Raw genomic sequence first — 26,418 nt, 5'->3', positions numbered from 1 at the left:
TTATTATAATTATTATTATTATATACATTTTAATTACAAAATATAAATACAGGTAATGGTATAGACTCTCATGCAATTCAAATAAAAAATAACTCATGCTTGCATAAGTACATATATATATATTATGCTATATTTTATTAATACATAATGTAAGATATAAACTTATTGTTACATAAAAATCACAAAAACAAATCTATATACAATAAATAAAGAATATATAATATACAAAAAAATGTATTTTTTTTTTAAGGTTGTATTATTATATGACCTGGTTTAATTATAAAATTAGTCCTCATCCTTTGGGAAATTTTTTATTTTTAAAAATTAATTCAAAAATCTTATGAACAAACATATATTAATTAAATAATATTGATAACATTTTTAATATTATAGAAATATTATTACACCTCTTAAAATTTGGGGCGTAACCCTTTTATTTATTATATTTTTCATATAAACAAATTGTCAATACATCGAAATATGTTATATTACATCGACATTAAACCATAGATATATTATCATATACATATTTATGCATATCCACAAATTATTTCTTCTTGTCCTATCAAACAAAATTGCATAGTATATAATAAATACACTAACCAACCAAAAAGAAAAAACCTTTTCAAAATCTTCTATACATATATATATGTATTCATCTCCTAGTTAAAATGTGTAGAACAATAATGGTGTCACATTTTAGGTGTATACTATTAATACAATAAATAGGTTTTATCTTAACACCATTTCTTTTTTTTTATTTTAATTTCATTTACTACTGACTCACTATTTTATTAAAATCCGTTTAGCGAAATCGAAACTATTCGTTTTCCCCATGATAAATGTAATAAATTTTAAATCTAAATAAAAACATATTAAATTATAAAAACAAAAAAATAAATAAGCCTCAGTTAAGAAAGCTTCTACAACGCTTTAGATTTGCAAAAAGCCAACAAATAATCACATGTTGCTATGTATTATAATTTCCTAATCGATAGTCCCATTCAGTACTTTAGTCTCATCATTTCGCAAAACTCGTAAAAATCGATCTAAATGAAAAGGGAAGCAAATAAAAAATCGGTGAATAAGTTTGAATAAATTGATGAATAAGCTGGTGAATAAATTGGACAATAAATGGGTGGGCAAAATGACCCTCTCTCAATTGTGAGACTCATTCTTGTTACCTTTCCATCGTTGTTCTTGTCAACCTCTTGAATCATTTTTTTAACTTGGTTAACATCTTTTTGAGTTATGCTTCCTTTCTTGTTCCCATTATAAAGTATCTAAAAGAAATTAAAAAATATATCATATATGCGTCATGCATTTAAGTTGATATATTTCGCACAAATTTGTAAGCATGGCAAATCACTGGCATGATGCAAAAAGAAAGATAGAGTAACAAAAAAGGTTACATGTGCTAATTCGGCTGTTGTAATTTCCCCATCATTGTCTACATCGAATACTCTAAAGGCGCAATATATCAGTTTCTACAAAAAAAAAAAACATAAATACGATAATAATAGCCAATATATATAAAAAATTAAACGTGCTAGAGCACAAGATGGTCCTACCTTTGATAAATGCTTTCTGTCTAATGCTGCTGCTAAAAATTCAGTATAATCTATTCTTCCACTACCATCACTATCTATTTGATCAAGTAAGACATCAAAATTTTGAGGAAGCTTCAACCCACTATTCTCCAAACCTTTTTTCAATTGATTTTTTGTTATATTTCCTTTTCCATCTTCATCTAAATATAAAAATACTGCTTTTAGTTGTTGCAAATCGTAATCATTACTTTGTTGTGCTATTATTGTCATAGCTAATTTTTGAAGTTTTAATAATAGAGCATAATTTTTAAAATTTTCTAACACATGTATATCCATTTTTACATCTAAATTAAACGATCCTTTTTTTTTTTTAAACCATGGATGCTTTAAAGCTTCACTGGCACTTATCCTTTTTCCTGAGTCGATAGTAAGACATCGCTTGATTAAATCTTTAGCCTCTTCTGAGATATTATTCCATTCTTTTCCCTTAAAATTGTATTTCCCCTTTTTCACCTAAAACCAAAAATTCGTATACACATTAGGCATGCACATTACACATTTATTCACAGATAAAACAAACGAAACAAAATTCTCAACCATAACAAAGCACACACATTTTTAATCGCCTCTCTTTACACATGCTTAACTCACCATGCTCAATATCTCGTGGTCACTTTCTCCATAAAAAGGGGGGTAGCCACAAAGGATAATATAAAATAACACACCTGCTGACCATAAATCACATTTATAATCATAACAACCCGTTAAAACTTGAGGAGCAACATAATAAGGAGTTCCAGCTTTTGTTTTCATCTCGTAATCGATGTCATTAAAATATGCAGCTAAACCAAAGTCAATGATTTTAATTAAAGATTCTGTGGATTTGTCATAAAATAAAAAATTTTCAGGCTTTATATCTCTATGACATATGTTTCTAATATGCAAATAATTTAGTACAGAAAATATTTGCTTCATTATAAAAGAGGCATACATTTCTACAAAAGAACCTTTTTTTATTATTTTATCAAATAATTCTCCTCCTGTACATAAGTCCATTATTAAATAAATTTGTTCTTCATCTTCAAATGTTTCTAATAACTTTATAACATTAGGATGATCTAAATTTTTCATTATATCAATTTCTTGCCTAAATCTTGGTATATTTTTTAATTTTTTTTTTGATACAACTTTAACAGCTCTTTGAATTTTTAATAGTTTATCCGTTGCTTTATATACACAACCATAAGTTCCCTTTCCTAGTGGGTCTTCTGATAAATTATAAAAGTCTTCTAAATTTCCAGTAAAACTTAAAATAAATCCTCTTCTAGAAAACTTAAAATTGTCACTTCTTTTCGATTTTAAAAGGATGTCTTTATTTTTTGTACTTTTATTAAAATGGCTTTCATAATATTTGGGGTCTTTTGATTTTATATCCTTTAGTTCGTTGTTCTTATTTGCTATTTTGCTTCCTTCAAATTTATATTGACTTTTTATCGATTTGTTGGAACCCTTTTTCTTTTTGAGTCTTTCTATAGGTTTCTTTGGTTTGCTCTTTATATAAGAAGAAGGTATGTTTGGGGTTCGTTCTACACACAATTGATTCATTTTTATGTATTGAACTTTTTACAAAATAAAAGTATATATTTAAAAAAGTAAATGTAAAAATTTAAAAAAAGAAATGAGTATATTTAAAAAATTAAATGAATATATATATTGATAACGAAATATAAATTTATTTTATATCTACACAAAGGGACGTAAATAACTATAAAAACATACTATTAGCAAAATAAACACATGTATAGAAGATTAAATCGTGCTCGAAATAATCTATTTAAATGCATTTGACAAATTGAAAAAATTAATTGTTTTTGTCTTTTTATGCTTTTTCTTTAAAAAATATACAACCTAAACAAATTAGCTCCCTAAGCTTATATGCATATACATAGTTATGTCTATATGTATGCACACACAAAACGTACAATATGTACCCTCATATTATAAATAAATAGGTATCATATTTTACTGTAAAAAATTGTTATTTAAAAAATAAATCATTGGTAAATCACATAGTTGAAAAAATATATAACCAACAAATTAGGTTACTTATATAAATACCGAAAATTACTGATTCGATCTTTTTGCTTTTTTAAGGAAATTTGAAAAAATAATAAATAAAAAACTAAAACAACAAAAAACGACAAAAAACACAAAAAAAATTTAACATTAAAAAAAATATATGGAAAAACTTAATTACTTTCAAAGTGTAAATGAAAAAAAAATATAATACAAATAAAATAAAAAAGAGAAAGAGAAAACAACACTTTTACATACAACTTTCAAGCGGTCAATCATTTAAATGTCTTAATAATATTTATAAAAAAAGTATATATAAAACAATTTAACTAGTTATTAGTACAAAGAAAATATATTAAAAATAATGATTATTTACAAATATTTTCCTGTGTAATAATATTTTAATATAGACAAACCATTTATATGTTTAAAGCTTAAAAATACTTAGCTTGAAATAAAAAAAAAATAGCTAGAATAATTATAGCTAACTTTTTATTAATAATTATAAAAAAAAAAAAAAAATAACAAAAATATATTACTTGTTAATAAATTAAAAAACATCATCAAACTGTCTAATGATATTTCCAGACATTTTATTCGATATAAATACGGTAGACAACTTTATAAAATATCTATAAAGACCTTATATATAAAGAATGTATTTTCATCTCTTTTTAATCACAACCTTAACTGCTTAATTTAAACGATTTTTTAGTGAAATAAGTCTACAAAAAAAAAGATATAGCATGCATATTTTTTTTTAAATAACCGTTATAGGTAAATATATTGCTTAAAAATAACCAAATAAAAGCTGGCTGTTGTGTAAATTATTTTTTTTTTTTTAAATGAGAAAAGCACTTAAAAAAAATTCGACAAAACATTTGTTATAAAAAAAGAGAAATATTCACATATGTAAATTGGTAATTATTGATATTTATAAAAGTAATATAAATTAGAGAAATGATTTACATTAAACAAAATTCAAAAACATGTTCATAATATATTTATTTGATAGCTATTCATTCATATATATATATAATAATGTTATAACCATATTAGGCATTTTTAAATAGCGTTTTATAAATTTCCAAATGTATTGATCCATAAAATGTAGCACATGCATATACACACGTGTTTTGACAAAAAAAAGAGTAAGGTACTTTCTTCAGGCTTATTATTTTAAGTGTAATATATTTATAAATTTGTTATAATAAATGGAAAATTATTTATTCTACGATTTCCTTTGTATATAGGAATAACAAAATTGAATAAATATATAAGCCTACTTGCTTTCAATTATTTGTACTGTAATATTTATGCTAATATTATCCAGAAATGTATATTTTATAGGATAGGTACCAAAATCTGAAAATTTTATTTTTTTACTTTTTATTTTTTGATACATATCGTCATTTTCTCTAATAATTCCTCTCCGAAGAAGCTACAAAGGAATGTAAAAAATAACACGTATTTATTATACACACATAAATATTTTTATTTATTTGTTTTATAATTTCGATAATGTTATTACATAATCTAATAAATTATCCTGGGTAATGAGAATATTTTGGTTTTTCTTAAACTCAAAAGGAATAATTAAATCGTTTAATTTCCTTTTATAGTCCCATATAAAACTTTTGGTTATCTCATCTATATATCTAAGGGTGTTTTCATTTTTTTCTTTGTCCACTAATTCATTAATGGTACTCCTATACCCTAGTTTTTGGGGTATAATATAATTAAAAGCATGGGATAATTTGACTCTTTTTATTTCGCCTATTAATGTTTTGAAAGTAGAGCAAGACAATACATATGTGTATGCATATATTTACGACAATGGTGCGTGATTATAATAATATGTATGAATACACAACCCTATAAATGATTTCAAACAAAAATATACACACACATTAATATTTTTTTCAATAATAAACCTTTTGTTCCTATTTCATTATCGCTGCTCACGGTAATATCAATGTACTTGGATGCTTTTTTTTTTTTTTTTTTCACTGCATATAATGTAGAGTTTGATTTCACTATGTTATATGTAACATATCCCTCGGTGAGTTCTCTCAAATATAATATATATAAAAATATAATAAGTAAAAAATGACAACGCATTTTTCTTTTTATTAAGTTTATTGTTTTTAATATATATAAAAAAAATTATTTTTTATCATATAATAGTTACATCATTTTCCCCTACCCACTTTTTTATTATTCTCAATTTTTTAATTTACTCCATAGTACCATAAAAAAAAAGTTCTTGATAATATTTCCATGAAGTTTGAAAAATGAAAAAAAACGAATGAATTAAAATTATGTAAAAAAAAAAATATTATATTGATAATAATAAAAACAAATGCACGTGTGCATATAAATAAAAATGAAAAAAGATTGTACATATTTTTATTAAATATTAGATAGAAATAAAAAAAGAAACGTAATATTACATGTATGGCAAGGAAATATAATCCTATACACAAAAACTGAGAATAAGTTTAAAAAAAAAACTTTAAAAGTCTCTTATTTTCCCTTTAGTTTTGTTTCCAATTTAGTTGATATGTTTTTGTGAATACGACAGTGTGATAGTAGTATATTATACATATATTACATCGGCTTAGTGAAATGATAAACCTTATATATGTGTTTTCTAATTAATTTGTATATGTTAATACATAATTTCGATATTTATGAGTCCTGTGTTTGAATATAGAATAGGCTCAGTTTATATGTTCCAAAGATTATACATCATACTTAAAAATTCCAATTTGAATAAATATAAGATTATGTAAAAAAAATAAGATAACAATTACATAATAGCTATATTGACAAGCATATAGTTTATTTTGAGCGTAAAAACAAGTCACCTATCTATGAAGTATATTTTTTTGTAATAAGTTAAATAGAAGAGATGGGGTTGTGTAATGATGTGATTTTATTAAGGAAAGCCAATCCTATATTTTTCTAAATAAGTGATGATGAAAAGATTAATAAGGCTTCAGGTAAAAATTTGAAAAAAAAAAAATTATAAAGCTTTTAGCTAGCCATTTATGAATATGATAGTTTATATATTGAATATCTTCCATATTTAAATTTGACATAAATAAATGATATTTTTTTATAGCTAACTAGAGGAATGCACACCCTTGGTTCCAAGTCACCAGACAAATTAAAAAAAATAAAAACATATATTAACAACTATGAGAATAATGAAAATGAATTGGTGAAGAAAAAAGATTATTTGTCATTGCTAAGAAATATTTATTATTCAATTCCGTCTAGGATGAATGAAAGAGAAGCATGGGATAATTTTTTAAATAAACTTAAAATCGAAAAATGTTATTCACGACTAAAATCGATTATTAAGAAAAATAGTATGTCCTATGATTCTTTGATATGCAGGCAAATAATATTCCTATACTATATCGGTAAGTTCGTGTATATATATATGTATGTATGTGCCTACTACTTTTCATCACGTACATATTACTGGATGTATTGCTTCAAACTTTTGAGTTACATACTTATTTTGCATTTCCTTTGCATTCTGAACAGGGTTTGATGCTGAAGTGAAAATATTACTTGACAAAATAAATAGCAAACTAATAAAATGTAATGAAAACAATTTTAAAGAATGTGATAAAATTCTAAATGAAGATATAAATGATGTTATAAAAATGTTATATGTATTATATAATTATCAAAAAAATTCAGAAAGTTATAAGCCTATGTTTTTATTATTTGATAAATATATATATTATAGTAAAAAATATCCTATTAATAATATTAAATATTTATTTTATTTTCATTTATTTTATTTAAATATGAATCATTCATTAAATAAAGTTAATAAGTGTATAGAGATATATAGACATCTATTTGGAACAGAACAACTAATGCTTTTAACTAGGTATATTAATATATACTTAAAACATTTATACCTTCATAATATTATTAAACATAAAGATGATATAAACAAGCAACATAATATACAAATAACGGATAAAAGAAAGTCATCCTTTGTTATAAATAATAATATGAAAAATAAATATGAAAAAAATCAGAATACTATTTTTCTAAATGATATGCCAAATAAAATAGAAAACGAAATGAATATGTTTATCAATAATATATTTAGAATAAATAAAAATGAAAAAGAATATTTTGTATTTACCAATTTTGAAGATATAGAGATAATCAATAATGAGGTTAGTACTAGCCTTATTGAGAATGATAAGCCAACTAGCTCTTGTTTAGAAAATAAAGAAAATACACACGTAAGTGATCCATCTATGTTCGAAAACAAAACTGTAGATACAAAACTGAATGACGTAGCAAACACTTGTGATGACGTGGAAGTTTTCGAAGATCTACCAGAACGTGAAGATAAAAATGTAAACGATATTTATAACAATGAGAATGTAGATAAAAAATATATAGACAATAGGGAGATTGAAAAAAAGAAAAAAATAATAAGCGTATCAAAAAGTGAATTAAGGATATATAGTAATATCCATAATTTGTGTGTAAAAGAAATATTTAAAAATGTTTTATTAAATAAAGAAAATATAAATGTAGATATAATTTTTAATAACTTTACAAGCAATTTATTTAAGGATAAATATATTTATTTATTGATGGAGGAATTAAAAAATAAAATAACATATATAGATGAAGAAAATTATTTGGCATATTTAAAACAAGTTAAATTGTTAAAACTATATGACAATCCATTATTTGTTACAGTATCAAATATATTTTTTAAAAAATATTTATATGAAAAAAAATATATAAATAATTTACACTTTGCTGATAAAATAACATATTATACTGACTTATTTTGCCATAATTATTTTTTACAAAAATATATATTAAACATATATAAATTAAATTTCGCTACATTTAATACTAAGATTTTAAAAAAGATATTAGCAAAGCTATTTTTTTATTTACACCAAAATAAATCTTTAATAAATGGATTTGATCAGCTCATAAAAACTATAATAATTAAAATAATTAACACTGGATCTATAAATGATATAATTATGGTTTTATTTACTTTAAGACAATATAATTTTTGTAAATCAAATAATACAAAATTAGAAAACCGAGAGATACAACTAAATAGTCATGATTATGATGTTATATTAGCTCCCCTTTTGGATCTTAAAAAAAATGAAACTCAAATTGACAATAATAATGATAAACCATCATATTTGAAAAATAGGCAACTAATTTATCAGATAATTAAAGAGAATGTTTTTAAATTTTTACATCCTCAAATTTTAGAAAATAATAATATGGCTAGTTTAGACAATCAAACAAATCAAGAAACTTTCAAAACTAATGATGATAATTTTCAATTTTTGGAAAATAAAAAAAATAATTTTTCAAAAAATATCGATAATTTATTTAACATGTTTCATTTGGAGGGTTTCCAATTAAATCTGTTTAAAAATAATTATTTAAAAATTTTTGAATATTTAAGTTATAGAACAATTATAGAAAAACATGAAATAAATAATATGAATTATTTTGATAAATATTATGATATAAATATTATTATTATGATTGTTAAACAGCTGACAAAATTATTTTATGTATTCCTAAACAACGTTTTTGATGCAATACAAAAAGGTGATAACAATTTACAAATATTTGAATGTGTAAACAATTTTTTTAATGACAATCCGTCTTATTACAACCTAGGGGATAAAAAAAATATGAACAGCATGCTCTATAATAATGCAGCCACAAACGACTATAAAGATAAAATAAAAAATAAATTTTCAAATTTTTTGAACCTAAATAAGATTGAAAATGTAGATAGTGAAGAATGGGGACAGCAAACAGAAATGAATGAAAACTATAATGATTCAGAAGAATATAATGCACATTATATAAATCTATTTATTGTAAAAAAGGAAATCGATCCAATGGTGTTAAAAAAATATCAAGAGAAATATATGGTTGAATATAATATGATAAAAAATTTTACTGAATTATTACTTATAATTATTCTTGATAATTTTGTATATTTTGAAATAAAAAAATATTATTTTATAAATTTTTTTTTTCTAATATTTCAAAATAAATTTATTTCGATGTCTATATATCATTACCTTTCTTTTTATCGGATTTTTAAAAACCTATTTTATAATCAAATAAATCAAAGAGAGAGACGAGAATATATTTTTTCTGAAAGTTATTTTAATAAAAACAAAAATCATATAATAAATACGTCTATTACTCAAATCAAAGCTTTAATATCGGAACAAATAAATGGTAATATTATGACTAGTCAGGATGTGAACCACAATATAGATCTTCCTAACCCCATAGAAGAAAAATATCATAAAAATAGTTTAAACAAGCATAGCAATAATGCAGACAGTTTTGGAAGTCCAAAACAAATGATCGACATTAAAAATGTTGTAAATTTAATTCTGTACTCATTTAATAGTGAAGATATAGTAGACATATTTAAAAGCTGCTTTTTATTTTCGTTTAACAATTATTTTAAAGATAATAAAAAAAATATTTTCATTAAATTTGTGTGTGATAAAAATGATATTCAAATGGCTAGCTCGAACAAAGAAAATGATACAACTGTTGTCAACTGTAGCGATTTTGTTGCCATTCGAAAATGTTTACACATGAATGATAATAATAAAACGGACAGCATTGTAGAGTCTGAAAAATGTAATAACAGTGAAATTTCCAATTACTCATATAATAAATATAATATTATAGACATGTTTGAATTTTACTATATTAATATGATATATGAAAAATATATAAATACACACCGTTTTGATAATAAGGAAGATTACGATTGTTACCTGAATTTTTTAACAACAAAAAAATGTTTTGAACCACATGAGATTGTCAATTTATGTACAATGGTTGGAAGAGAACCTGAGAGTGTTCCAATTGATAATAGTAATGAAAGACAAAAGATAGAAATAATTATTGACAATATCAAGAACTCATTTAGCACATATAATAATTTAGAATCTTTTATCAGCTATTTTTTTTTCCTTATGGTATTCTCTAAAAAAGACTGCTTGAATGATATTTATAAAATTCTTAATGAAGTAAATAAAATAATTTTATTAAATAATAATGTAGATCCATTTTGGTATATTTTATTACTTCAGATTATTTATGTTTTTAAAATTAAGAATTTGTACATATTTGATTTAATTTTATCAAAATATAAAAATGTTTCGCATTTTTATAATTACCTAATAAGCAGTATTAAAAAAAAAAATGACCAAATGGAAAATAATAATCATATAGCTGTTTCGAGTAATAATACTATTAAATATAATATTATTGAATATTTAAAAAAAAAAAATATTGAATTTTTAACAAATATACCATTAAAAGACAGCCCATTTATATTTGATATTTACATTCCCTCTAAAAATATATTATTTATAAATCATGAAAAATGTTTATTCTGTGATATTTTTATCCAAAATTTACAAGAAAGTTTGCTTGATCAAATTAATTCAAAAATTATGACCATTGATCAAAAAAGCTACAAATGGCTAGCTACTATTTTATAAAAAAAAAATGATCATTTTTTGTTCATAATTATATTTTTTGAAGTTATTCTTTAAACTTTTTTTTTAAAATTAAACTCCCTTTTTTTAGACTTTATTAAAATTTCCCAATTTTTTATCGAAACCAATACAACTACAATGATACTGTACTGTAGTACAACATTTTTGATTTGAAAATATGCACACACATATGTATTGCATATGTAGACATGTGCGAGTAGCATTCATAAATTATAAACATTAATAATGTTATTAAAAGATAAAAGGGGTGATACTAAAAAATGTTCGCATAATATAATGCAATAAAAAAAAAATATAGTTACACTTAAAAAAAATTATTCTATATAAATTGAAAACGTAAAAATAAGTTAAGAACAAAATGTTATGTATTTTGCATAATGTGCCATATAGGGGATAGGAACATACACACATATAAGCATATGTATAGACTTCTTATTAATATGTGATGGCAATACTTATTGGTATTTTTAAATTGATTTTTTCTTCATTGCTTAATGTAATTACAATTTAATTGTAGTTCTTCCATTTTTTGTTTCCAAACGGGTAAAGATTTTTCATACAAATCAATATAATCATCATAACTCATATTTGTTAAATCGATAGGAAATATATGCAATGCTGGATTATATATATTAGTTAAATTATATTTCGATTCTTCATATAGTTTACGAAAAGTATTATAATTCATATTTAAATCGTTGTTTATTGGGTATAGTTTTATTTTATCTTTTTGTTCTTCACCACTTGGAGTGTCTATCATCCGGTTGGAGCTTGTGTCAATCATTTTTGGTGCTTGTGGAATTTTATTAAAGTTCCTATATGGAAGAAAATGCAATCATTAATGAAAATGTAAACTTAAATATGTGCGTATTTAAGCATATGAATATAAACATTTTGCTAAATTACTGAAATGTGCCCATTCGTTCGAATTTGGCTTCAAAAATATCACACAATTTCATTCCAGCCATTTGTTCAATTTCCTGAAAAAAAAATAAATGCATACATATAATTGCATAGTCATATGTGTGCAAATAGCTATACAATAATCACCTTGCATGTTCATATAATTTATTTTCTGTTCATAATATTTGTAGGAATATAAAATAATAAGGTATAAATTAGCATTACCTGACCATCTCTGCCTACTTTAATTAACTTATTATCATTAAGGCTATTCTTTAAGTGTGTTACTTCGTGAAAAAAAACATCCACTCTATAAAGTTGAAAAAGGAAGCAATAGCCATATGTAGCATATATACAAATATAATTATGAACACACACAGCTTTATCAAGTCAGCTAGTATTTGTTTACATTCTAATCCATTGAATATCAAAATTCTTTCCTCGAAATATTTTATCATCATAATAAAAATATACGTTATTATTTTTGGATTCCCCTGGTCTATTTAAAAAAATATATATGAATAATATTGTCAAAACGTATAAATATATGTAGGACGGGGTTACATTATTACATGCATATTTATAGAAAATTAATATTTCACATTTAATAAACAATATAAATTTATGAACATGGTAATAAAATTATGTTACTTTGATCTCATAATAGCATAGCCACAAAATTTAGAACTCTCATTGACGGAGAATACTAAAATTACATAATCATTTTCCTGAATAAGTTGAAAATAAATTATAAGACAATAACAATAAATAATATTTATTACTTCATTCTATAATGACTAGTGTGTAACTTTCAATATACAATTTGGTATGTATAGAGATACATAAATCGGTTACACCTTAATAGAGAATATATATGTATACATATTTTTTTAATAATTTATGTTTTTTTTTTATGAATAACATACTATAAAGGCGCTGAGAAATTTATTTTCGTTTTTTGGTGTTGTTGCCCATATACTAAAATTTAGAGAAATCGAAATATTTTTGTCTGAGGAACTTTTTATAAGAAAAAATTTTGTTTTGGGGCTTTTGTCTGGGAATGAATAAAACATAAAAAGAAAAAAATATGTGTTTACTTTGGTTATACATTATGAAGGATCATTTTCTTAAAAATGAACTTGTGCTTGTTCATATAAATATATATGTATGCATATTTTTTTTATTGCTTTATTCGTTAGTAGTTACATATACTCCTAGCTGATTGAATTTGAGGCATAGACGAATAGTTGCCGCTTTGCATTATATAAAAGGGAATATAGCTTGTCAAGTAGAAGGTAAATATTAATAATTTCTTAATGTAATTAAATTAATTGTCATAAATAAAAATTTTAATTATTATATTTATAATAACAAAAATATATTATATAAATAATCTGATAATAATAGTAAATAAAATTATAAAAAAAAAGAACTTAACAAAATAGCTAAGAAAATATTTAATTATGTACAGTACATAAAAAAAAATATTCCATAGCTAGCGACCACTGAATAATTATTAGGATTTATATCATTTGTTAATAAAAAAAAAAAAAATAAAATATATAATAATAATATAGGGGGAAGTATAGAATGAAGTGTATTAATTTTTTTAGTATTTTACAAATTTTCCTCTTAAATGGTCAATATATGGAAAATTGATAAGCGTGTGAAACTTAGGAGTAGTATACATAAAAAAAAAATATATATACATACATATATGTATTATTTAATATATATGAGGAAAATATTGTATAGGTAAGTGCTTGGTGTATGTAGGGGATAAATAAAATAAGAAGTTGTTATGAAGAAATCCGACTGTAAATTAAGGAAACACATTTATTTCTCACCATAGTTTAACATATAATTCTATTCATATGTTATCATTTTTTTATTTCATGTAATTATTAAAAAAAAATAAGAAAAATCAAATTCAGATTAAAATTGTGTCATTATGATGTGACACTTTTGAATGTTAATAAAATAAATTGTCTAATTGATGGTATAGAAAAGGGAAAATTTTAGTAATAATTTTTTTTAAATAGGTGAAAATAAAAAAGAAATAATAAATATAACATGCTTTTTATTATATAATATATTTTATTGGGTCATAACAGTTGATATATATGCTAAATACAATGAACATCCCCAATAGTATATGCTGAAAAATAATGTGATCTTAAAATAAATACACATCATATGGAGGAACATACTAATGAGTGTACAGAAAATAATTACAAAAAGTGTCACGAAGAAAGGTCTAAATCTAGTGGTATATATATGAAAATGGATCAAAATTTATTAGGAAACAAAATAAAGGATGAGAAACGGTTTCTCATAAAGACTACAACAGTGACAAAAAATAATAATTATAAAAATGGAAAGCCATCGAATGGTTCCTATATCAATGTAGGAAATAGGCTTGTAAAAATTACATTTACAAGTCAGAAAAAAATGCAAAAAGATTTAGAAAAAAAGAGGATGCTGCAAATGATAATAAATAAAAAAAAAAAAAAAAAAAAAGAATTTGAAAGGCGAAAAAAAATAATTAATAATCTGAGTGTAATTTTAGCTAAGGAAAAGGAAATGGGGAATTCCTATTTTTTACCAAAAAGATTGAAAAGGAAAAAAAAAAAAAAATCTCAAAAATATATTATTTTAGAAAAGGAAATTAAAAAATGTATATATAACGAATTAGCAGAAAGTTGCTGCATTGAAAAAAAACAATGTCTGGATGTAATTAAAAATAGAAACAAATGGAACATGAAATGCTCTACATATATATTTCAATATTTTAAATATGAAAATTTATATTACATAGGAATTAGGAAAAGGAAAAAAATAATAAAATATTCTGATTGTGTAATTTATAGATCTAATCATAACGATTTACAAAAAATTAATAGCATAAATAAAAAGGGCATAAACCTTAAACAAGATGACCAACTTTATAGTAATCAATACTTAGATTGTGTAAAACAAAAAAAGGTAACTAAAAGGATTTACTATAAGGCTGACAACAACAAATTAAACACATTAAATTTATATAATATCAAACCAAATGATACACCACATATTATACAAAATAGTTCCAAAAATCAGGAGTATGCTGGAGGGGACTCTAACAAAAAAGAGAATATCCCCTTAAACCAAGACGAGGATAATATTAAAGCGAAAAATACAAATGATAACATTTTAGACAACCTCAAAGAGAGTGACAATACAAACTTTCAAGGAACTAATGATTTGAATAAAAACATAATAAAAGAAAATATATTGAAAAATGAAAAAATTTTAAAATTTATTCAAGTTAGTAAAATCGAAAAAAATACATACATTAATGATTATGTAGACCATAAAATAACAGAAGAATTAAATAATATGGTTAAGGATTTTTTGAAAAAAATATCAAAATCACATGATAAGTTATTATTATTAAAAAAAAGACGAAGATATTATTTAGGAATGAAAGAGTGTTATAAGCACATATGTATAAATGAGCCAAAGTTAGTTTTAGTAGCACCAAATATTGAGCCAACACTAAATAACGTATTTGATGATATGATAAATAAAATAGTTTGCAAATGTAAAGAAAAAAATATTCCCTTAGTTTTTGCTTTAAGTAAAAATTTATTAGGTAAATGCATAGGAAAATGCCGACAATCAATTATATGTATAATTGATAATGATTCTTATATAAAAGAATGCAATGATATAATTAATTTGGCAAATTCTCTTAAAATATATAAATAATACTATTCACACACATTTTCATTTTTTTTTTTTTTTGTAAATTTATATGAACATATTTTAATATTTACCTGACTTGTTAATATTATTTGTTATTATATATGCATTTGACTAGCTATTATGTAATTAATTTTTTTTTTTAATTATTTTAATTTACTACATTTTTTTGTTTACCTTTTAATATATTGAACAAGTATATATGCTTAAATATAATCACATAATAATACAACAACACTTTCAGTTGTTTGAAGTGAAAATATGATAAAGAATAGGGGGATGGATATCTTTTAATTTTTTCGTTTTAAAGTATATTTAAAGGTATATTCACCAATTCCATTTAATTAGTAAAGTTTTTGCAATATACATATATAATATATATATGTGCAAAATATTCACATATATTCCGTGCATAAAATTTTCCGTATTAAAAATTTTGATTAAAATTTGAAAAAAAAGAAAAATCATAGAGCAGCACACATATATGCACATATATGTATGCAGCATTTACAGTATACATATTTTACAGATAAAAAAGAGGGATACGATTAATCCTCATAACAATCTATCTTTCTAAATACTCAGCAATGTTATATAGAATATATATATATTATGGTATTTAACCGAATAAGGAAAATCCTAAATCGTCTTCTTCTTCTTCTTCCTCTTCTTTTTCTTCTTTCTTTTCTTCTTTCTTAGAATCTCCAGCATCACCTGCTACTGGGGCAGCAGCAGCGACAGCACCACCTCCTCCAACATTTTGTAATTTCTTTAATCCTTCGGTTATTAATTCATGATAAGTCTTTCCCTTTAATGAATCTAATAAGCTACCTAAAACTTCTTCTTCAACTTCTGCATTTACTGCACTTAATACATTCTTAATTTCCTTTTTTCCGGGGTTTTCATTTCCTCCCAAAACGCACATAAGATAAGCTGCAACGTATTTCATAGCCATTTTTATCTACTATAAAAAACGTAAGGGAAAAATATATGAAATAAATAAATCCATACAACGGGCTAGTATACGTTCATATATATATACCACAATATATAGCTACTTAAAAAATGTGAATATTATACAAGCCCCAAAATATTATTTATAATATAAGCAGTATAATATACATACTTCATATCATACATTCGAAATAAAAAAATGAATATTAAAGAGAAAATATATTTTTTTCAAAAAAGTATTTTATATATACAAAGAATATAATTGTATGTATAAAAGTTTATTAAGATATGTAAATTTGTTTCTTACATTTTAGTGATTAGCCTTTTTAAATAATAAATTTGGAATTTAAATGGATTTACAATTTGTTTAATTTATTAAAAAATTGTGTTTTAAAATGTTTTAAATAGTGAAAATTAATTCTAGGATTGGAAAAAAATTATTTTTTCTCTATACATAAATAATTATATTATTTTATTATAAAAAATAAACACAATATTTTTATTTATTTTTCAAATAAAAAAAAAAGCGATGAGAAGTTTTGTTCGTAATATATATATTTTTTTAAGTATTGTATATAAAAATATATGTGTTAATAATATACTTTTGTGATCTATACGTTTTTTTTTATTATATTATTTATATAATATTTATATATATTTTGGTGCTGTTATTTATTGTATCATATAATAATATGTATACAAAAGTATGCATACTAATTATTTATTTTTTTAAAAATATTGGGATTCCCCTTTTCCATTTTATATTTTTTATATGCATCATTAAGCCTACTTAAAAATAATAAGCCTTAACATTTTTTAACTATACGGGGTAAAAAAATGTAACTAGTATTATTTTATTATTTATATGCAAAAAATAATATGCGAAAGGGGCTATATTAAATTATAATATGCTACATAAATCTTGCAGTACTCAAAGTGCAGTCAAGGAAAATAATTATGTAAATAAATTAATTTAATTGCATATATATAATATGCATATAATTTTAATAGGCCTAGGGTATTCAAAAAATTACGCCGTAAATTGTGCCTTAAAATTATGCCTGCATAAACAACAATTTTTCCCTATAAAATTTTATACTGCCAAAACATTGATTTTTTCCATTTTTACGATTTTTAAAAGGCCCATAAAAAAAAATAAAAAATATATAGCCTACCCTTTTTAATATTTTAATTTTACTATAAAGTAACATAAAAAATGCGGTTTTATTAAATTTTTATTTTTATAAATACTGTGTATAATATGCGAATACATGTGTTTTATATTTAATACTTTAGGAGGGAAACGGATAAATTCGTTTTGTTTGTAAGTATAGTTGCATAAAATAAATGATGGACAATGTTTGAATAAATGGCGAGCTTATATATAGTATATATAACTGTGCCTATTTACACTTTTATATGTCACAAATACAATGGCGCAACATGAAAAATAATGATAAAAAAATGAAACTTTCAAAAAATGTATGCTCATGCATATTTGCACAAAATACATGTAAACTATTTTGTAGAGAGATAAAAAAAAAATAATTTAAATTGTAAAATATTAAACATTTTTTAAAACAATAATAAAATTATTGTAACTACGTATACTATTATTTTTCTGCATTTTCAAAAACTTCGGCATTGTTTTCACATAAGGAATAACCATTTATATGCAATGCTAATATGTATTAGTGTGAGCTAGACGTTCACAGGAAATCCACTAATAAAAAAAATTATATAAAGGTGCATGGATATAAAAAATAAAGACGGTTAAATTTTATTAAATTATATGATTTGTCTGTAAACTGACTTCCCGTATTGCATATAATCGGATATGTTGATTTCTGTTCATCCCTTGTTTTTTTTCTAAATTTTGTGATGTCAAGTGCTAATTGTTTAGGCGGCTTTTATATCCTCAAAAGATTTTGAATGTTTATGTATATCCAAAACATATCTACCTGATTGGTCAGGATTTATTTTGAATTGCTCATCCCATTCAACCGCTTTGCTTGTAGAGCAAGCTATAGATGGACCCTCTGGTACAAATTCTTGAGCGCATTGTTCAGGAAAACATTGATAAAATATACATCGGTATAAATATGCTTCTTTTGTTTTTGGTGTATTATATGGAAAAAGGAATGGAGCTCTAGAAAATTGAGCATCTGATATTTTTTTTTCTGCATGTTCTTTTAATCCATCAATCCAATTATAACCAACACCATCCGAAAATTGTTCCTTTTGTCTGTAAAGAATGTGATCAGGTAAATAGCCAGCAAAAGCTCTTCTTAAAATATCTTTTTCAATTTTATTATTCGAACACATCTTTTCTTTTGGATCTATATTCATAACTAAATCTAAAAATTCTAAATCTAAAAATGGTACACGTGCTTCTATACCAAAAGCCATAGTAGATTTATTTGCTCGTAAGACATCATAAATATGTAGATCATGTATTTTTCTTTGTAATTCTCTGTGAAACTCTTCGGCATTTGGTGCTTTATGAAAATATAAATATCCGCCAAATATTTCATCGGATCCTTCACCACTTAAAACCATTTTAATACAACTACTTTTTATTAACCTTGAAAGAATATACATAGGTGTAGATGCACGAATAGTTGTTATATCATATGTTTCAATGTGGTATATAACATCATGTAATGAATCAATACCTTGATCAACTGTAAAATGAAATTCTGTATGATCAGTGTTTAAAAAATCGGCAACTTCTTTAGCTGCTTTCAAGTCAGGAGACCCTTTTAATCCAATAGAAAAACTTTTTAAAGTATTTGAATTTTTATTATTTTTTCCAATACATGTTCCGCTAATATTATTATTACTAGTAGCGTCAGATTGTATTGATTTTAAATGTTTTGCAATTATAGATGCAATTATAGATGAATCCAAACCACCAGATAATAAAATTCCAAATGGTACATCACCCATTAATCTTTTAATTACTGCATTTTCTAAAGTAGTACGTATTTTTTCTAAATCGATTTTAGTGTTGGGTATAGGGCTATCTAATTTCCACCAATTGGGATTATAATATCTAACAAATTCACCTTTCCCATTATTACACATATAATAATGACCAGGTGGAAATGCTACATATCTTACACAATGTATCCTTAATGCTTTAAATTCAGATGCAAACCATATTGATCCATCTGCTGCATAACCTATATACAGTGGGCATATTCCTATAGGGTCTCTAAATGCAAAAAATGTATTATATTTTTTATCACTGATAACTCCTGCAAATATACCATCTAACATAGAAGGTAATTTTTCTTTATATATTTTATATAAGTTTGGAATAATAGCACAATCTGATTTACTTTTTAATGTATCTAAAACATCTTGTTTTACTAATTTTCTTAATTCTAAATGATTATATATTTCTCCATTAATAGTTAAACATATTTCTTTTGTGTCATCATATAATGGTTGATGTCCTGATAATACATCTACAATTGCTAATCTTTCGTGGGTTAATACGTTTGTTGTTCCATCTTGATTTTCTTCGACAACTATGCCATTCCAATCTGGTCCACGGTGTCGTAATCTAAGAATAAAGTCAATGATGAAATGTTTATGAGTGCAATGAGGATGTACAGAAAAAAGCAAATACATTTATGGATTGACAAGATATAACCACTGGAATTTTATATTATCTAAATACGTGAACCAAACTTATTTTCTGTACAGTATTTTTGCTACAGAAAAAATGAAATTTTATCCGAATACACCAGTGTGCTTAATTTGAAGGGAATAACATGTGCAGTGGTATTACATCATTTTGATATTTGCTTCTATTATGCTGACCTTTCAAAGAACCGACACGCATTTGCAACGAAGTGACATAAGCCAAAGACTATAACCAGATAAATGCAACGACATATATGTAGATAAATTCAGATCATTGAAAATGAATGTACAAACAATTGAAATATTTGAAATTTTATATCATATACACAAAAGGCAAACATATTAAGGGTACATTTTGTTAAGAATAATAAAACATAAGAACGAACATTTTTAATATGATAGAATATATATACAAATAAATGATTGAAAGGATAAAAATTATATGATTAGCATTTATATATTTTTTGTGGTTATAGGAACTAAAATTTCAGTGAAATACGGTAACAAAAAAGCCATAAATTAAGAAATATAATTTTTTCTCCCCTTTAAACAATGACAATTCATTTGCACACATTATCGAATAAACATCATTTTTTCATTACTATATTAAGAATAGAATATAGGTCCAGTGGTTATATCGCCACAAAACACATATATATGTAGGATCTTGTTTTATAATTATTTAAAAAATATATATATTACATTTTTGATAAACTTAAGGCCTTCCTTCTTAATCGATTGGTTTCAATAGCTGAATGAAAAATAGCTAAAATTCCACACATTATATTTTTATATGTGAATACGTATTTTTTTGCAGAATTTAATTATAAAAATATTTTATATTTAAAGGAAATATATTATTATTAAATTTAATATTATATATATTTCTTATTTTATAAATTTGTTGTAAAAATAATTGTTCCCTTATTATAAAAAAATATATAATATAGGATATTTTTAAATAACAAATTTATACTTAAAATATGACCAAATAGCTATATCCACCCTATATATTTTTTTTTATTTTTTTTATTAATATTTTTTTTTTTCTATACAGGAAAAATATATAGGATATTTTTTACAATCCTATTTTTTAACGCGCGCATAAAATAGGATATATATGATGTGGCGTAGTAAGAACTGAATGAAATAGGGGCTACGCGTTTTTTCGTTATATATAGATTGTAAAAATAAGTACTTACATATGCATGCATATATAATATGATAGCTTTTTTGTATGTATTCTTAATATGTTCATAAATTAAATGAACTGGCTATTTTTTATATTTCATGTTAATATATTTTTTATAAAAAAAATTATATTTTGGCTAGATATTAATATTTTTTAATATGCTTTATTATTTTATATGTTCCTAATTTTTGCCTTACATAATTATTTTTATTTTTTTATATTTTTATTTTTTGTAAACATATATTTATATTTTATCTTTCTATAATTATTTTATATATTTTTACATTTTTCCAGCAATTTTTGATATTTGCTGAAGGAAATTATTTAAGAAAAAATGTTGTAACAACAAGCTCTTAAATAGCAATAATAATTTCCCTTATTATTGAATTCTCATTTTTAAGCATTATAAAAATATGCTTATTATATATGATGGATAGCACACCAAAACTTTCTTAAAATATAAATATCTCTTTGTTAAGGATTATTTTAAAATGATGATAAACTTTACCCAGCTCATCTGAATAATTGCTGTGTAGATAACTTTACATGCATCACAATCTGATTAAAATAATTCATCAAACAATAAAATAGGAGATTATATATATTTTCATAATTTGCATATTTTATGTATAATGTACCTATACGGCTGGTATTTTATGCATTTTCCGTAGAGTTCAAATAATGTATTGAATTTGAAAATAATTAAGCTGCTTATCATTCTTTTTATTGCTAGATAAGTGTTTCTACAAATTTGCTTTTATGCTCATGATGTATATAGGTACATATATCTACAAAACGATTGTTTGGTATGTGCTTTGTAATATATGTACCATAGTGGGCTATAAATATCGGTCGAATTTATTATTATAATTTTAAATAACTGTTTAATGTTGGGAATTGTATAATAATTAATAGTAGGTACATATGTAAGCAGTACCATGTATAAGTTAAAACAATTAAAAACATATAAACGTAAATATTCACGAAATATTCGAAAATGCACGGTGTTATAATGAATTATAAAAAATTAGAAATATATTAATTTTATGATGCATATGCATATATTCAAATTATGCCTTCTATTATTTTTTAAATTTTCTAACAAAAGACGCGAGACGTAAAAAAGTAAAAATAAAAAATAAAATAAACAAATGAATAATGTTTGCAAAACAAGTTTATGTTATATACTAATTGATAGTATCATTTATGATCCGTAAAGTATTATTGATTATTTAGATAGCAGCTGTTGAAAAGGGTTAAATCTAGTCTTCAACAGGCACATCATTTCGAATGGCATTAAAAAAAATACAATGATATTGTACTTGCATCATTGAATCTATGTTTGTAGTATAATAATTGTCTATCCATTGTTCATCTACAATAGTAAACCATTTTGAGATAATAAATTTTATTTCATCCCATGCTAGTTCAATAGACATTTCATTTGGCATCTCAGCATAGTGAAATAGTAATGGCCCAATATTTGACCATAATGAATTTGGTTTAAGTATATTTGCAAATGTTCGAATATAAACAAAAATATTTTTAGCTGTATCTAAAAAAAAACATGTTAATATTCCATCAAATTGTTCTTTTTCTTCATAATAGACTTCAACTAATTCACCAGCACACATTGAAAATTCAGAATTTAATACATCTTTATTATATGTATTAACATCTGGTAAATTAATAATTTTTAAATGATCATCTCTTTTCTTTCTATTTAATGTATTAATACAATATGGTTGAATATGTAATGAATCTTTTTGGTTATAATAATTTAAAATAAAATTTGATGATAAAAGCATAAAATAGGAAAATTCATTCCCTTGACTTTTATAACCTCTTTTTGCTACTTCATATGGTAATCTACCTAACCCTGATCCTGGGCATAATATTTTGGGTATATAATTATCAGTTATTGGAAGATATTTTTCTAAACTTTTTAAAATTGGATCATATGCATTATTTCTTTCTTCTATACCTTCAATAGACCAATCACGAACAAATTGTCTTAATGTACTTCGTACTTTGCTCATATTTTGTATTAATGAATATTCATCAAGAGATGGAGAATACATATTTGTAATTCTTAATCCTGGTGATATATGTTCTGATTTTTCATGATTATTACATTCTTCTTGATTAATAGAAACCGAAATATGTTCTGGTTGATTCTTAAGATTTACATGATCAATATTTGTAATTACACTATTCTGTTCATCATTTATATTTTCAGTTATATTTTCAGTTATATTTTTTATATCATTTTTTTCATCTTGTAATATAGTATTATTTTCTGATAAGTGTGCTTCCTTTATGTCTGCTTCGCTAGTTTTGTTTTCGTCATGATGGTCTACCTGGTCGTTATTTATAGAGATCGTATCTTCAGTATTTTGTACATGTTGTTTTTTTGTGTTGTCTTTATTATTTTGATTATTATCATCTAATAGTAATAAGCCAGATTGATTATCAAACAATTTAAGCATATCACAATCTTTTTTTTTATTCATGATTTTTGATTTGATTTCATTTAATATGGTTAATGGCTCATCTTTACACAAAATTTTTGCATCTAAATTGTTATAATTATATATCTTATCAATGCTAGCTTTTTCTTGTTCTGTTAAATTATCTATTATTGTATTTATTATGATCTCTTCTCTTGATTTTTTCCCTATACTACTACCGCTAGTTTGTTTTTCTATTTTTGTATGACCCATATTTAATGCGCCATTTTCGGTATTGCCAAAACTATTATGGTTACAACAAATTTCATCGTCTATATGATTTTCTCCACAGTCTTTATGAAATGTATAGGATAATAAATTAAGTAGAATAGGTGTTGATATTTGTGGTAATAATATATTTAATATAAAATAATAATTATTTAAAACAGCTAGATACATTTTATATACTTTACAATAAATCGATTCTGATAATAAACTTTTTTCTTCTTCATTTAACATGCACAAATTTCTATATATTCTTAACAATTCATAAAAACAATATTTTTTATAATATAAAAAAGAAAAACAAACATTACAAAAATGTTTTTCTTCTTCATCATTTAGCATATCAATATTATTATCATCATCATAACAATCTATATGAGAATTACAACAACTATTATTATAACATTCTTCAAAGTTATTTTTCCTTACATCATTGTAATTGTTTAAATCTCTTGAGTACTCTTCGTTTCCATCCGTTTGTCTATTATCATTTATTTCCATATTAGAATTGCTATTTTGATCATTTATATGGCTATTACATATTATTGAATCCTTTGTGTTTTCATTAATATGGTCATTATTAGTGGCATTGTTTGATTTGCTTTTCTTATGTAGCTCATCAGTATTTGGCATTTTTTTTGTATTAATATGGGCTACTATTTTTTTTTCAAATTATTTGTGTTGCATGGATACATATGTTTATTATTTATTTAATTTTATTAACTTAATTTTTTTTATTAACATAATTTTTTTATATTTTGGCTTTTCTTATTTTTTACTAATATCCTCGTGGTAATTTTCTGCTTTCTTTTCACAACTACAACAAACTATGGAGCTACTTTTACAATTTTTTTGAAATTAATTTGGAATATATTTAACAACTTATCATTTGACCTATATAACCAATTAGCATATTTCGTTAAAAAAAATTGTGTTATAATCTATGTAGTTTGCAACGCAAAAAAAAAAAATAAAAGTATTGCGTACATTTGTAAGTAATACGGAGAATAAAAGTGGCATGCAAAATAAAATAAAATTAAATTAAATGCTAATTAGGAGGAAATAATATATAAATTTAATAATAAACTATATTAAAAAAAATTATATATCAAATGTAATTGTAAAAAATTACAATACTTTTATGCCAATTTTGGATTAGAATGTATAATTGAAAATAAATTATTATAAAACGGATAATTATATAGTAACTGTTCTATCCTTTACCCCTATTAAAAAGTTATGTACATTTTTTTTGAAAATATTTTAATTGTATATCTCAGGGTCAATTTACCGTATGTTATGCAATATTTTTTATTTTTCCCATTTTCCCTTTGAATAGCACACATAATATGTCCCATAATAGTATTATGCATGCATAATAATAAAATCGTACATATATATAGGATAAAAAAGAAAACAGATTTAATTTTTTATTTTAGCAAATAAGCAACATTCCCTTTTCTCATGTTTATTTTATAACATATTTATTTCCCTATTTGTTTTTACTTTTCGTATTTCCCTTTGATCATATAAACACAAATTATTATCCAATTTGCAAATGTGTCTGCTTAGGTAATAATGATTAAAACGAAAAAATAGAATAAAACAAGACATTAATACCTCTTTAAAAATGTTTGATGGTGCATATATAAGCATAAAGTAGGCATATAAGAATGTGAACTCCTTTTTGCAATAATTTAAAAATAAGGTCATATTATATACAAAGGATAATGATAAGAAATTTAATATTTTTCATTCATTATTTTGGAGTAGCATACATTATTGGCTAGCTATATTTTACATTATTCGTTCAGTTTACACACTATTTTTGTAATTAATACAACCTTAATTTGGCTGTATCCCATTTTTTATATGTGATAAGATATTCATCCGATTTAATATATATAACACAGACAATAATTAAGATGAAAATAAACACATATGCTTATGCAATCTTTTACATTTTCATTTGAATTATAAAAAAGGAACACCCTTTAAATGTAATCAGTCTCATA

At 23.3% G+C, this 26,418-nt stretch overlaps 8 protein-coding genes and 1 non-coding gene across 9 annotated transcripts; 3 read left to right on the top strand and 6 right to left on the bottom strand.

The window, feature by feature from the left end:
- Window positions 1–1,004: 1,004 nt before the first annotated feature.
- On the bottom strand, window positions 1,005–3,155 carry PCHAS_0409100 (calcium-dependent protein kinase 3, putative; the record flags this gene model as incomplete). Its single annotated transcript, XM_016799987.1, has 5 exons — window positions 1,005–1,049; window positions 1,185–1,283; window positions 1,413–1,487; window positions 1,572–2,063; window positions 2,202–3,155. 5 exons carry the CDS (start codon window positions 3,153–3,155, stop codon window positions 1,005–1,007), a joined length of 1,665 nt encoding a protein of 554 aa, XP_016653288.1.
- Window positions 3,156–4,908: 1,753 nt separating this feature from the next.
- On the bottom strand, window positions 4,909–5,747 carry PCHAS_0409000 (50S ribosomal protein L9, apicoplast, putative; the record flags this gene model as incomplete). The annotated part of the gene is made up of 3 exons (XM_730250.2): window positions 4,909–5,067; window positions 5,158–5,402; window positions 5,561–5,747. The coding sequence occupies 3 exons, from the start codon at window positions 5,745–5,747 to the stop codon at window positions 4,909–4,911; spliced, it is 591 nt and encodes a 196-aa protein (XP_735343.2).
- An 857-nt stretch (window positions 5,748–6,604) lies between these two features.
- PCHAS_0408900 (conserved Plasmodium protein, unknown function) lies at window positions 6,605–11,203 on the top strand (the record flags this gene model as incomplete). The annotated part of the gene is made up of 3 exons (XM_016799985.1): window positions 6,605–6,631; window positions 6,754–7,057; window positions 7,185–11,203. 3 exons carry the CDS (start codon window positions 6,605–6,607, stop codon window positions 11,201–11,203), a joined length of 4,350 nt encoding a protein of 1,449 aa, XP_016653287.1.
- Window positions 11,204–11,705: 502 nt separating this feature from the next.
- On the bottom strand, window positions 11,706–13,385 carry PCHAS_0408800 (YTH domain-containing protein, putative; the record flags this gene model as incomplete). The annotated part of the gene is made up of 7 exons (XM_016799984.1): window positions 11,706–12,036; window positions 12,128–12,201; window positions 12,350–12,434; window positions 12,534–12,623; window positions 12,776–12,852; window positions 13,051–13,178; window positions 13,331–13,385. The coding sequence occupies 7 exons, from the start codon at window positions 13,383–13,385 to the stop codon at window positions 11,706–11,708; spliced, it is 840 nt and encodes a 279-aa protein (XP_016653286.1).
- A 935-nt stretch (window positions 13,386–14,320) lies between these two features.
- PCHAS_0408700 (SECIS-binding protein 2, putative) lies at window positions 14,321–15,874 on the top strand (the record flags this gene model as incomplete). The annotated part of the gene is made up of 1 exon (XM_736916.2): window positions 14,321–15,874. One exon carries the CDS (start codon window positions 14,321–14,323, stop codon window positions 15,872–15,874), a length of 1,554 nt encoding a protein of 517 aa, XP_742009.2.
- A 613-nt stretch (window positions 15,875–16,487) lies between these two features.
- Window positions 16,488–16,823, bottom strand: PCHAS_0408600 (60S acidic ribosomal protein P2, putative; the record flags this gene model as incomplete). The annotated part of the gene is made up of 1 exon (XM_736917.1): window positions 16,488–16,823. The coding sequence occupies one exon, from the start codon at window positions 16,821–16,823 to the stop codon at window positions 16,488–16,490; it is 336 nt and encodes a 111-aa protein (XP_742010.1).
- Window positions 16,824–18,721: 1,898 nt separating this feature from the next.
- On the bottom strand, window positions 18,722–21,258 carry PCHAS_0408500 (asparagine synthetase [glutamine-hydrolyzing], putative; the record flags this gene model as incomplete). Its single annotated transcript, XM_016799983.1, has 2 exons — window positions 18,722–20,393; window positions 21,179–21,258. The coding sequence occupies 2 exons, from the start codon at window positions 21,256–21,258 to the stop codon at window positions 18,722–18,724; spliced, it is 1,752 nt and encodes a 583-aa protein (XP_016653285.1).
- Window positions 21,259–22,152: 894 nt separating this feature from the next.
- PCHAS_0408450 lies at window positions 22,153–22,236 on the top strand. Its single transcript, XR_001678621.1, has one exon. It is a non-coding gene; the product is annotated as a small nucleolar RNA Me18S-Um1356 (small nucleolar RNA).
- Window positions 22,237–22,930: 694 nt separating this feature from the next.
- On the bottom strand, window positions 22,931–25,036 carry PCHAS_0408400 (N2227-like protein, putative; the record flags this gene model as incomplete). Its single annotated transcript, XM_735074.2, has 1 exon — window positions 22,931–25,036. One exon carries the CDS (start codon window positions 25,034–25,036, stop codon window positions 22,931–22,933), a length of 2,106 nt encoding a protein of 701 aa, XP_740167.2.
- Between the last annotated feature and the right edge of the window lie 1,382 nt (window positions 25,037–26,418).

The sequence above is a fragment of the Plasmodium chabaudi genome (assembly GCF_900002335.3).
Source record: "Plasmodium chabaudi chabaudi strain AS genome assembly, chromosome: 4".
Taxonomy (NCBI): Eukaryota; Apicomplexa; class Aconoidasida; order Haemosporida; family Plasmodiidae; genus Plasmodium; species Plasmodium chabaudi.
This window is presented reverse-complemented; position numbering and strand designations above follow the sequence as displayed.